This window comes from Drosophila rhopaloa, unplaced genomic scaffold (assembly GCF_018152115.1).
Source record: "Drosophila rhopaloa isolate 14029-0021.01 unplaced genomic scaffold, ASM1815211v1 contig_2, whole genome shotgun sequence".
Lineage (NCBI taxonomy): Eukaryota > Metazoa > Arthropoda > Insecta > Diptera > Drosophilidae > Drosophila > Drosophila rhopaloa.
This window is the reverse complement of record NW_025335083.1, coordinates 18,007,687-18,019,723: the sequence shown is the minus strand read 5'-3', so window position 1 is coordinate 18,019,723 and position 12,037 is coordinate 18,007,687. Positions and strand designations below refer to the sequence as shown.

Here is a 12,037-nt window from a genome sequence, read left to right as displayed (position 1 = left end):
ATTTGTATCATAATCATAATAAACCTAAATGTGGCGGCTGGCTGGAACAGGTCGCGGGCAAAACTCACTCACTCACTCGCGTCTAAATATATATTTTGTAATCACATATTTTATGGGACAACTCGGAGCTGCCTCTCGTCTGGTTCGTCTCCGATGGTTCGTCCTCGACTTGTTTGGGTGTTAATAAAATTATGGCACTCTTGCTGGCCAGCCAGGCTTATCGCGATCCCTCGGATCCCCTTACAATACCATCGTGTGCCCGTTTTAATAATTTTATTATATTTGCGCGCACATAACTTGGATCCCTCGCCGCGTTTTATGGCTCTATGCTGGGCATAAATATTGTTAGGGGTGGAGTACCTCCGAATCCTCAATCCCCAATCCCCAATCCACCATCCACGCGATCCTCTGTCTAAGTTAATTTCAGTCAATGGCATTGATATGGTTTGCTTAGGTCCAGAGAGACAGAGATCCCGGACAGCCGACCAAATGAAATTACCGACATGCTCATATTTCAAAGTATTTAATGAAGACGTTGAGCCAATTAAAGGAAAAGAATGTGTAGATTGCAGGCCGAGGTTTGTTTTGGTCTAAGGCAGATGGGCAATTTATGATCCTTGATCACCGCACAGATCGTAAACTTATAATTGCCTGATTATCTGTCTAAACGATCTCTTCTTTATAATTTGACAATGATTGCTAGCTTTGTTCTAAATGCTTTAAGAGCTTTGAGATTTTCCTTGGTATGATGATAAGCTAGAATATTTTCAATCAAGTTAGTAATTGAGAATTATGAAAACAGTTATGGAATTTAAAACGCTGCAGAGCTTTAGTACTTTTCAACTTAAGTCTAAGATAGATACTCTTTGTATTAATTAACTTAAATTCCAACTGACATTTTCCCTTTCCCATATTGTTTCAGTTTCCCAGCCCACCACCTGCCTGCTGATCGAGGACATCCGTCGGGATGAGAAGACGATCAAGGACATTGCGAACACCATAACGAATCTGAGTCAGCAGCAGAACAAACGCTGGTCCACGGCGGTGAACAATGCCCTGAACAACCAGCACCACTTCAGCCATCACAGCCAGTACCAGGTGACATCGCGGGACGAAACGGACTTCCAGGTGACCTCCAACAGCGGCAACAATAAGTCCCAGAACACGACCAGCGAGCGTCCCAAATCCCTGCCCCTGGCCTCCAACTCCACGCCTGCGATCGTCTCAGCCATAGTCAAGAAGATACCCACGGTTATGGAGCAGGGTGACAAGGCGAAGCCCACTGCCAGGCTACAGCTGCACCTGAAGTCCCCGAAGCACTACCAACACGAGAGGGGCGATCCCGATGGCGGCTGCAATCTGGACGAGCTGTGCGTTAACTACATGGCCAAAACGGATGAGCTGCGTGCGGTGGGCAAGGCGAGCAGTAAGGCCTCCGCGGGTCAAGGCAAACCACCGGCTAAGGTCACCGCAGAGGAGTCGCTGAATGCCAAGAAGGGTTGGCTAATGAAGCAGGACAATCGGACGGGCGAGTGGTCCAAGCACTGGTTCACTTTGAGTGGAGCGGCGCTCTTCTACTACCGCGATCCGTTGTGCGAGGAGCGTGGTGTCCTCGATGGCGTCCTGGACGTGAACAGTTTGACCAGCGTTCTGGCGGAACCTGCGGCCAGCAAACAGCACGCCTTCCAGCTGACCACTTGGGACAAGCAGCGTCTGCTTCTGGCCAGCTTGTCGCCCAGTTCGCGGAACAGTTGGTTGGCAGTCCTACGAAGTGCCGCCGGACTGCCCCAACTGGATGCGCCGCCCAAGCAGACGGACATCGAGCAGGACTTCATCAAGGCCCAGTTGCAGCAGCCAGCCTCGAGTCCTGCGACCCCGGGAACCCCAGCGGGACCGCATTTCTCCTCGGACGAGGAGTACAGGACGGCATCGGAGGGCGGACGGCGGGACAGCTTGGACTGGGGATCCCCCCTCTCGCCTTCACCGCCTGTCCTGCGGAGTTGCCTGCGCAATCGCAGCCTGGCCAGTTTGCACAAAAGGAGTCGCAGTTCGCCGCCCAGTTCGCGACGAAGTACGGTGGACAGTGTGGCCAGCGATGAGTTGCCCCTGCTGGTCGTTCCCGAGGAGCTGCAGCCGACGGAGAGCAGGGAGCTGAAGCAACAATGTGAGACCCTGCGGGCAGAAGCCTCCCTGAGGGAAGCTCGCATGTCGGAGCTACTGGCCACCCTCCAAAGAACCGAACAGCAACTGACTGCCCGACTGCAGGAACAGCAGCAGCAACTGAACAGCGAACTGAGCCAGGCCAAGCAGAGTGCCTCCGACCTAATGCACAACCTGGGACTGCAGCTGACCGAAAGTCAGTGCCAGATTAAGCAGCTGGAGGATCGCCTGGCCCAGGGAATCGAGGAGAACGAAGGACTCTACAAGCGGTTGCGGGAACTGCAGGCCCAGGATCACGGCGGCGGAGGCGGCACCGGTGGTCTGAGCAACCTGCAGCGTCACAAAATCAAGCGCATGGACTCGCTGAGCGATCTGACCACCATCAGCGACATCGATCCTTATTGCCTGCAACGCGATTCGCTGGCCGAGGAGTACAATGAGCTGAGGTCGCGCTTCGAGAAGGCCGTCAATGAAATTCGAGCCATGAAGCGGGAACTGAAGCAGTCGCAAAACCAATACGATGCCTTGGAGTTGGCCCAGGCTGCTTTGCAGCAAAAACTGGAGCGACGGCAGCACGAGGATGGAGCTCAACTGCAGCTGATGGCAGCCCGCATTCAGGATTTAACGCTCAAATACAGCAGTTCAGAGCGGCAGGTGCGGGCTCTCAAGCAGAAATTGGCCAAATCGGAGAGGAGACGCTCGCTGTCACTGAAGGGCAAGGAGCAACTGGAACTGAAGCTGAGCGAGTTGCAGCGGGAAACGGTGGAGCGGAAGGAGGGCACACCGCCGGAATCCTCGAGCAGCGAGTCCAGCAGCCAGTCACCGCTGAACGCCCACCTCCTGCAGCGTCTGCACAGTCTGGAGCACGTGCTCCTGGGCAGCAAGGAGCGTCTGGAGCAGAGTCTCACCCAATTGCAGCAGATACGGGCGGGCCAACGCACCCGTCGCTCCGTCTCGCCCATGAACGATCGCAAGGATGGACTGCGTCAGCTGGAACGGGCCCTGGCCGAAACCTGTGTGATGGTCAGCGAGCAGATGGAGCTCACCTGCCTGCAGGATGCCTGCCACAAGTGCTGCGATCTGCGGCAACGGGTGGAGAAACTATCCGCCCTGCAGCAGCAAACCGAAACGGATCTGCAGCGGAGCGAGCAGTTGCTGGAGCAGCGGGAAAGCGATCTGGCCCAAGCGTTGGACAAGTGTGCCAGTCAGGAGCAGGAGCAGGAGCTACTACTGCAGCAGCGCCAGGAACTGAGCGAGGAGCTGGGAAGGCAGCAGGAGCGCTGCCGCCGCCTGGAAAAGCGACTGGAGCTCCTGGAGCGGGAGCATGGCAAGCAGCTGGAGTGCCTCAGGGAGGTCTACCACACCGAACACGCCAACGCAGCCGACGAGCAGAGCTTCCGCAAGCGCTATCAAACCGAGATCGAACAACTGAGGGTGAGTACATAGTACTAATTGGATTAAATCGGTTACTAGCTGAAACAATAAATAAAACTGAAGTCTAAAATTGGAGATGTTTTTTGCAAGAGTTGTTACCTTCAAATAAATCTCAAAGCAAAATAAAAACGTATGAGTGGCATATTTTGAAATATATTACAATTTTTTTATTCATGTAATATTTTAACTAATAAAGATAAACTATATTTACAATATAATTACGAATTTAGGAATATATATTGTTACATTTTATATTATGTTATATTGTATTTTATGTATTTTAGACCCTCTGCGAGAAGGGATTGAGTGCCATGGAGACTTCGCACAGGCGGTTCACCTGCGACCTGGAGCAGAAACACAAGATGGAAATTGAGCGATTGCTGGCCGAAAAGGAAACCGCCCTGGCCGAGGAGACTCAGGTGGGTATCACAAAAAGATATAGCCCTTTCAACTATTTCATTACCTTTCTGGATTCCCCTATTTATTTTATAGGCCACTTTGGCTGCTCTGGATGCCATGAGAAAGGCGCACCAAAGCGAAGTTCAGCGGGAGGTGGCTCGATTCAAGCAGGAGTTCCTGCGACAGGTCCAAAGAGGCGAACAAATGAGGGGTGATGGAGCCAAACTGAAGGAGTAAGTTTAGTTTTTAATGTTATCGTCAAGACAAGCGTTATATCTGTTATAAATATAGTACAAAGAATTCCAAAAATGAAATTTCAATATATATATTAACTAAATATATTCCATTTACAACTCAGGGAGGATCTCGGAGAGCTTCGTCTGGAAATTTTATCCTTTTCGGAGAAGTACTCCATCAAGTGTGTGGAAAACGCGGCCTTGGAGGAAAAGCTGCATATGGCCAACAGCAAGCTCAGACATTTTCAGCAGATGCAGCAACTGGAGTTAAGGTAACGTGATTCATATTGCATACCTAATGATCCTTATATTTATATCTTACAGAAATAAGCAATTTCGTGCCCACTTGGCCTCCGATGATCCATCGAATGATGTTCACTTCGTGCAGGGCCTGACCACCGACGCTCGAGAAGGTGCTGATTGTGAAGATAGCGAGGTAAGGAGTTAGCACGAGACCACTCAAGCCCCTAAATTAACACTAGACGAATTAGTATAAATTGTGACTAACACTAATCACTACAGCAGCAGACAACAACTAATCCACTTTGTTACCATCTTCCACTATCCCAAAAAAAAAATATATAAACCGAAACAAAACACAACACAAACAACACACCACAACTACAAACAACCACCCAAGCCCGCACCACAAATAATGGCTGCAACAGCAACAAGAGCCACTGCCACAACCACAGCAACCACATCAGCGGCCTCGAGCGACACTGAGTCCAATCCGGATTCAGATTCAGATTCCAATTCCGATTCCGACTGCGATGCAGAAACTGCCGAATCATCGCGAGCGCCACCCGAGAAAATGGAGCAAAGTCTCTTCGTGATACCCCCCCATATGCTAAACTGTTCCCCCGTGTCTGCCGCAAACGCTTCTGATCAGAGTCCCCCCCTCTATCGAGATGTCGATGGGCCCGAGGATGGTTACGAGCCATGCTACAGGCCCTTCGATATATTCGCCATCTATCAGAATCGTTTGAGCTTCCCAGGTAAACGCAAAAGCCATTCTCCACTCGAACCACTCTCTATCTCTCCTGGGGCAGAGCACTCTTCCTCCTACATTCTACACAATATCATCACGGCTGTCTCTGCTTCTGTCTGTCTTTCCGTACACCTACATATCCTGGCCCTTTTCAGTGCTCCTACCGGCGTAAAAACACATAAATATATCTCTGTATTGCCAACTTTTGTTTGGCTTTCACTGCAAAGCCAAAAGATTAAACTAATTTTGGGTGTGTTCTCTCTTTTTTTGGCACTCGTTGCAGGTTTGAAGGGCAACTCCACGTTTGGCAAGAGTTTGAGAAAATCCGCTGCACAGACATCACCAGCATCATCAAAACTAACAACAACAACAACAACAACAGCAACAGCACCAACAACCGATCCAAATAAGCCCAGTCACAAGCAAATGTTTAAAACGGCTGCCGTCATTAACATTCAGCAACAGGAACTCCAGGAAGAAAAAGCACAATGAACAAATCGAAAATAATATCGAAAAATGAAATGCAATAACCAAGAGCAAAAGCAAAAGCAAACAACAAACAGAACCAGTGGAACAACCAAAGAATAATTAGTGCTAATAATAACTAAATAATTATAATTATTTAAAATATATTAATAACCAAGCAACCAAATGCAAGACAAAATCGAACGGCAGAACATCAAGATGTATGTACATAAAACGAATAACATTTCTCTAACAGAGCAAAAAACTGGTTGAAGATCATAATGATGATGATGATGATGTTGGTGATGTAGCAGATGAGTAAAATATTTATATGAGGAGCTTCAGATATCAAATGGAGTTAAGCTAACAACGACTGTTCACCCCCCTCCATCCCAAAAAGTGGAAGGGACGTCGAGCAATGGAATACTAACCCCAACAAATATAGCAGCAGCAGCCACTGCGTCATCAACAGCTACAAAAACAACAACAATTTTGGGCCAAATTTATGTATTTATCATCTATTCTATCATTGTATCTGTATGTTATTCTACTGTACGTTTATCCAATTCTCTATGTCCACAAAATGTGTCATTTATTTATGTTTATGTAGTTCATAGGTCAACTTCAAAGCGAGCAAGAAGCAATTAAACTTGTCTGCTTCCCTTTTTTTTCGTTTGTATTAAATATATTGAAATTGTTTTCAGCTTACATACATGTAAATGCATTATACATAAAGAAAATACAAACAATAAATCATCTAATTTTACTTTTGTTTTGTTAACCATTGGTATTAATCAAATATATTTTACCTAAATTAATGCAATTTTAATCTTACTAAATAAGAGGGGCAAAACAACAAATGTTAATATTATTTACCCATAAGTCGTTATTTGTGCAACAAAAATAAAAACTATAAGCAATGTTTATAATTTGAAAAAAAAAAACAAAAAATGTATTTTACTTGGGCTCGTCCGGGATTTGAACCCGGGACCTCCCGCACCCTAAGCGGAAATCATACCCCTAGACCAACGAGCCAGTTACCACTTGTCTGTCCAAACGCTTACTTAGGTTACCGCCCGTACAGCCCGGTTCTTTCACGGTCAACAGAAAGCTTTAGCCTTGAAAGTAGCCACGAAACCAGTTATTATTATCATTTTAACCAATAATTTTCACTAAACACGTAGACAAACCAACTCAGCGTGGAAAATTGCTTTGATTTTGTGAGCCGCGACGATCACCTGGCTCGTTGGTCTAGGGGTATGATTTCCGCTTAGGGTGCGGGAGGTCCCGGGTTCAAATCCCGGACGAGCCCAAGTTACGTATCTTTTTTGGGTCATGCTGATTTAATATTTCTTTTTTACTAAGTTTGTTCATATGGTAGGAGACCAATTCAACTGTTGCTATTTACGATTTGGTTAAGATAAAAGCTACAGCAATAAAATTGTATTTTCCTGTTTTTTTCTTACCTTTTCAGGAGTTTAATTAAAGTTAAGACTTTTAACTGCCAAATAGGTTTGACATCTTTAATTTTTAGAAGAGGCGATAAAATAGCATATTAAGAAGAATGGATTAAGTTCTATACTTTTACACTTGGATTAGTTTACAAAAGTGCTTTTATGCTTTAACATTAATTACTTCTTTAGTATTACTGAATAGGTAGTTGCTTACAAAAAAGCCAGCATAGGTAATACAAAAAAATTATTTTCTCTTGGGCTCGTCCGGGATTTGAACCCGGGACCTCCCGCACCCTAAGCGGAAATCATACCCCTAGACCAACGAGCCAGTTGAACAACTCGCGCTAAATTTCCGTTTTGTCATGGCAGCCACTCCATGCGCAAGTGCAAATAAAGCTTCCAGGAAAACTGAAGACGCGACAAAAACACGATGTCATGCAATTTCTGCAGCAAAAACGAGCATCTGAATAAATGAGCGCGTTCAGACTCAGACATCGATGGTTCCAGGCAGTCTACCGCATCGGATGGTTTTCAGAAAAGTGAAAAAGAAAAGCGACTGGGCAGTCCAAGGAAGACAGAAGTCCCATTCCATAAATGTCAACTAACGTTCCCTTGGGACGTGCGACTGGACTCACTGGACTAAAAAACCCTTTGGCGAGTTTAAAATGCAGAATGCATTTGCTGTTATGGAGTTTTTCCCGAGAACTCTGGGATATCTGCTTTGGTCACTTGGGTTGTGTTTTTCTTCTGGATCGATTGCCTTTTTTGGCAGCAGAGTGATTGTGACGTCACTTTAAATCAAACAAAAACATATCTTAACGAGGTAAGAAAGTCATGACGAATTGCACCTTTAACATACAAAATATACAATGTGATATACAATTTTGTGATGAAAAATTATTATATACAAATGTATTTAACTAGCGAACTATATTTCTCTACAGTTTTTGTGCCACGTAATAACTAACTACCTAACTTTGTGTAGTGAGATTTATAATCATCTGAAAAGTGATGGCGTGCACATATTTATGTTTTATATCTAGCCCAGAATTTGGGTCATCTATGATTATGATTCCAAGGGGCTAAGAGCTGGTCATTGCTAACCATAACTAGTTCCCAGTAATGAGCATGATCGGGTGGAAGTCGTCCGCCTCTTCCCAACGCAATTCCCGATCTCGTCCCGTCCCATCCAATCATCCCTCAATTGGGGCCTCCACTTCCACCCAACAGCATGCCGCTGGCCAAAGTCGTCATTACCATGTTGCACACCTGCAATTACCATCTAGTTGTCCATGCAATTTTCCAACTTGAAATTGAGAAAAGTCTTCGCATATGTATATATTGCAGCAACGAGCTCTGATTAGTGTGATACGCAACTAGAAATAAGAACAAAAGCATAAAACCAGTAATACATGGAAAAAAATTAGGAATTTTGTCAAGAAACTTTGTATTAAATGTACCTACAAATATCAGTGATTGTATTGTTATTTATCAAATGGCAATATAATCTTGGAATACACCCACATTTTATTTTATTCAAATAGTTGTATATCAGATTTAATAAAACAAATAAAGTTAGTTTTGTATTTCATATTTTCATTTAAAAACGTTATGAGTTAATTTAAAAGAGGGAAGCTTACTACTTAACACCATAGCTTATGTATAGGAAAATTTTTAAAACTTATTTGGACATCTGAATGTCAAAAATAAATTTGATTTAGGACATCTAACCAAAAAGCTTTTCTCAGCAGATTATCTTTTTCATTAATCCAATTACTAAACTATAATTTTAGACGGTGAAAAATTCGACAGGCCAAGGCAATTTATGGCACCTCAACCACTCACGTCCTGCCCCCAACTAATTAAACACGGACACGTAAACTTTTATGATATACCATAAAAGATACGACACTAAATCGTTGACCAACTTCAAAGGATTTCGCCTGGCTCTTTCACTCTGGCAGTTCTTAACAAGCGCCAAAAACAAAATCACCGCAAATTAGAACAAACCCATCACGATCGATTACATTAAATAATGCTACGCCTGGGCCATGTGCAATTTTTTGTTTCTTATTGTGGCTCCTGGCTGCAGCAGCAGATTCTAACAAACTGCGACAACATCAAAGGCCCAGCCACGACCCAATTGGCCTTCTTGCCCCGGCGTGGGGGAAGGGGAGGGGAAGGGGGATCGGGATCCCAGATCCAACTGAGACTCTGACTTCATTGAGGCATAACGTCCGCCTCGGATTCTTTGGGCCTGTTATAACGGCCACGAAATCGCGCGCCCCAAAACAATGCCAGAGCAGCAAAATCAGCAGCAGCAGCAGCAACAACTGCAGCAACAGCAACATCAGCAACTTGCAACAGTGGCAGAAACGGTAGCTGGCGTTGATGTTGCCCCTCTTCTCCTGCTGAAAACATGGTGAAAAGGGAAAATGGTTTCGTTTCGTTCCGACTCTCAGGGGATATTATGTTTGGTAGCTGTTAACATAAATTTATACTGCCTTTAAACTAATTGACGATGACAACTTCGGTGCAGAAGCCGCAACAGCAGCAGCAACAACAATAACAACTGCAACTCGAAAACGCTGCTGGCATACTTTTCTAGTCATCCCTGTTGCGGATTGTCTTTAAGATCGCTTTGTGGGCTGGTCGCGGCAAATGTTTCCAGGCTTCTGCGATTTACGAGTGCCGCGATCTTGAAATGCCTCCACGGGCATTCACCAAATGTGTGTGGCAGTGCCACATTTTATTCAATAACTGAGCTAATTGGAAGGTATACGTCAAAAACCAATTTGAATTTAATAACGAGTATTACCTAGGAATATTATATTTTATTATAACGAAATTGTACAGATATTTCAAAAAGAATGTAGAAAATTCTATTATAAAGTTAAAATGTGGTTTCGATCTTGAGCTTATGAAATTCGCAATGTAGCTCTGGAAACCTTGACAAAAATGCCTCATTATCATTCAGAGAAAGCTAAAAAAATAATTTAAACTTAGACAACTTTAATGATATCTTGTTTAGCTTTAAAAACCGCCTCTTCTTCTAACAACTTCCAGCACATTACCCCTGATTGATGGAACACTTTGACATTGGATTTTGCGCGGCTGGATTTACTTCACTTGGCTAACATTGGGAAATTCAGTTTCATTAGATTTTCCATTTTCATAAACGTGTACGCTCATCAATTGTCATTAGTGAAATTAAAAGCCGGCGAAGATAAAGTGCCGACTGTCAAAGTGGCTAAGGAAAGTTTCGGTTTGGGACCGTTTCGACTGAGTAAACTTCTGTGCGCCGACTCGAGATCAAGATAGTGTGGCAATTGATGAATTCGTGGAGGCGAAGAGGGGATTGGCATCGGGATGGGGAAGTCACCAGCACCAATACCACCAGGCCACTGGGGAAGTCGACAACAAGTTGTAAGAACAAATAAACAATTGGTAATTGTTTTGAATTGGGAATGGAAATGGGAATGGGAGTTGCGGCTAAAGTTGGAGGATTGCCAGCTTGGAGGTGGAGAGACACAGAGACCCGGTGACACACATTTCCATCCATTTTCCAGGCACACACCATATACACGGATCGTACACGAGCTTGGAAACCGAAAGTCACACAAACCGAGATAATCATCAAACGCGACTTCCCCGGCTCAGTGCTCCTCCGTTTCTGTTTCTGTTTCTCTCTGGGCCATCGTGTGAAACATAAATGCGCCCAAATTGATTTTTAAATGCTCCTGGGGACCTCTGCCGAGGATTGACCCAGCTCAACCCTCTGGGAATCGACTGGGAAGAATCGAAGGCAGCCTCGTTGGCTGCCGTAATACGCAGACCCCGTTTTTGGCCGTGGCAGGAATGAACGAAAAAATCTGTTTACTATTTAAGGCAGTAACAATTTGTTCGGCTCACGTTTTTGGCTCGCACATATTTGGCTAGGATGCGCTTCTCCCAGACAACAACAGCACCACAAAAAAAATAGGTGGAGAAAGATCCAATGGAGATGGCACTGCAATATACCTGAAGTTTGGGGGAAAAGGGAGATGGCCAGATTCAACGCCCACAATGAAAGGCAAAGGCGTTGCCGCTACAAATTCCCAGCTGGCCGATATGAAATCACAAAAACATTGCATAAACATCGGTGCATCGGACAATGGGCCACCTAAATGAACCGATCGTAAATTGTGCGGTAGTTGGGCACACAGTCAAAAGATCCCGATCCCCCTTCTGCGATCTGCATCCGTGGGTAACTGTGAAGTCATAAATTTGTCGACCGTTTCTCGTTTCTGGTGGTTAACGGAGCGGGCACAGTGCGTGTCTTTCTTCTATCCTTCCAGTGGGGTATTATCATTTTTGTCAGAAGCTTGTAACGCAGTGAACAAGGTTTTCCGCTGTGTATGCGGTACTAAATTTGCGCATATCTTAATTTTAATGTCTAAAATAATAGTTTTATATAATTTTCTACTCATCCCTTTATTTGATTGTATGCAAGGGTGTTTAAACTTCGGCTTTCCCCAATTAGCCTTTGTTCTCGTTTCGGCTTGCAGTTAACGTAACAGAGCACACATCCCCAAGGGAATTAACATGGTCAAGATCATCGCGAATCTCTTGTTGTTGGTGAGGGGTACGGAAATTTTGGAAAAAAGTTTGAGGCACTGAGAAAATTAATCAGTATTAAACCTAACATAACCATTTAAGGGTTTCCATTGCAATTTATTATCATATTTACTGTATTAATGTTTAGTTTCAAATATGGCTAAGTAGCATATTAAAGCTCTGTTGACGAAAAGGAAAACGTTATAATATCGCTATCAGCCAAACATTTACATATGTTAATTGAAGGTGGGCAGTCTGTGGTTTAGTAGGACAACATATTTTTATATAAAAATGTCAGTGGT

At 44.5% G+C, this 12,037-nt stretch overlaps 1 protein-coding gene and 3 non-coding genes across 5 annotated transcripts in view; 2 read left to right on the top strand and 2 right to left on the bottom strand.

Annotated features, from left to right (window-relative positions):
- LOC108042519 (protein outspread) overlaps positions 1-6,451 on the top strand; it is an 87,523-nt gene extending 81,072 nt beyond the window's left edge. Inside the window, exons 5-11 of one of the 2 annotated variants that reach the window (XM_044459791.1) lie at positions 923-3,594; positions 3,879-4,013; positions 4,087-4,226; positions 4,352-4,501; positions 4,554-4,665; positions 4,870-5,227; positions 5,504-6,451. In XM_044459791.1, coding sequence (XP_044315726.1) covers positions 923-3,594; positions 3,879-4,013; positions 4,087-4,226; positions 4,352-4,501; positions 4,554-4,665; positions 4,870-5,227; positions 5,504-5,712 — 3,776 coding nt within the window. In that variant the 3' untranslated portion in view covers positions 5,713-6,451. The remainder of the gene's footprint in view (positions 1-922; positions 3,595-3,878; positions 4,014-4,086; positions 4,227-4,351; positions 4,502-4,553; positions 4,666-4,869; positions 5,228-5,503) is intronic. The other variant, XM_044459792.1, reaches the window with a different exon arrangement.
- Positions 6,452-6,648: 197 nt separating this feature from the next.
- Trnap-agg lies at positions 6,649-6,720 on the bottom strand. Its single transcript has one exon. It is a non-coding gene; the product is annotated as a tRNA-Pro (tRNA).
- Positions 6,721-6,925: 205 nt separating this feature from the next.
- Trnap-agg lies at positions 6,926-6,997 on the top strand. Its single transcript has one exon. It is a non-coding gene; the product is annotated as a tRNA-Pro (tRNA).
- Positions 6,998-7,395: 398 nt separating this feature from the next.
- On the bottom strand, positions 7,396-7,467 carry Trnap-agg. The gene has a single exon. It is a non-coding gene; the product is annotated as a tRNA-Pro (tRNA).
- Between the last annotated feature and the right edge of the window lie 4,570 nt (positions 7,468-12,037).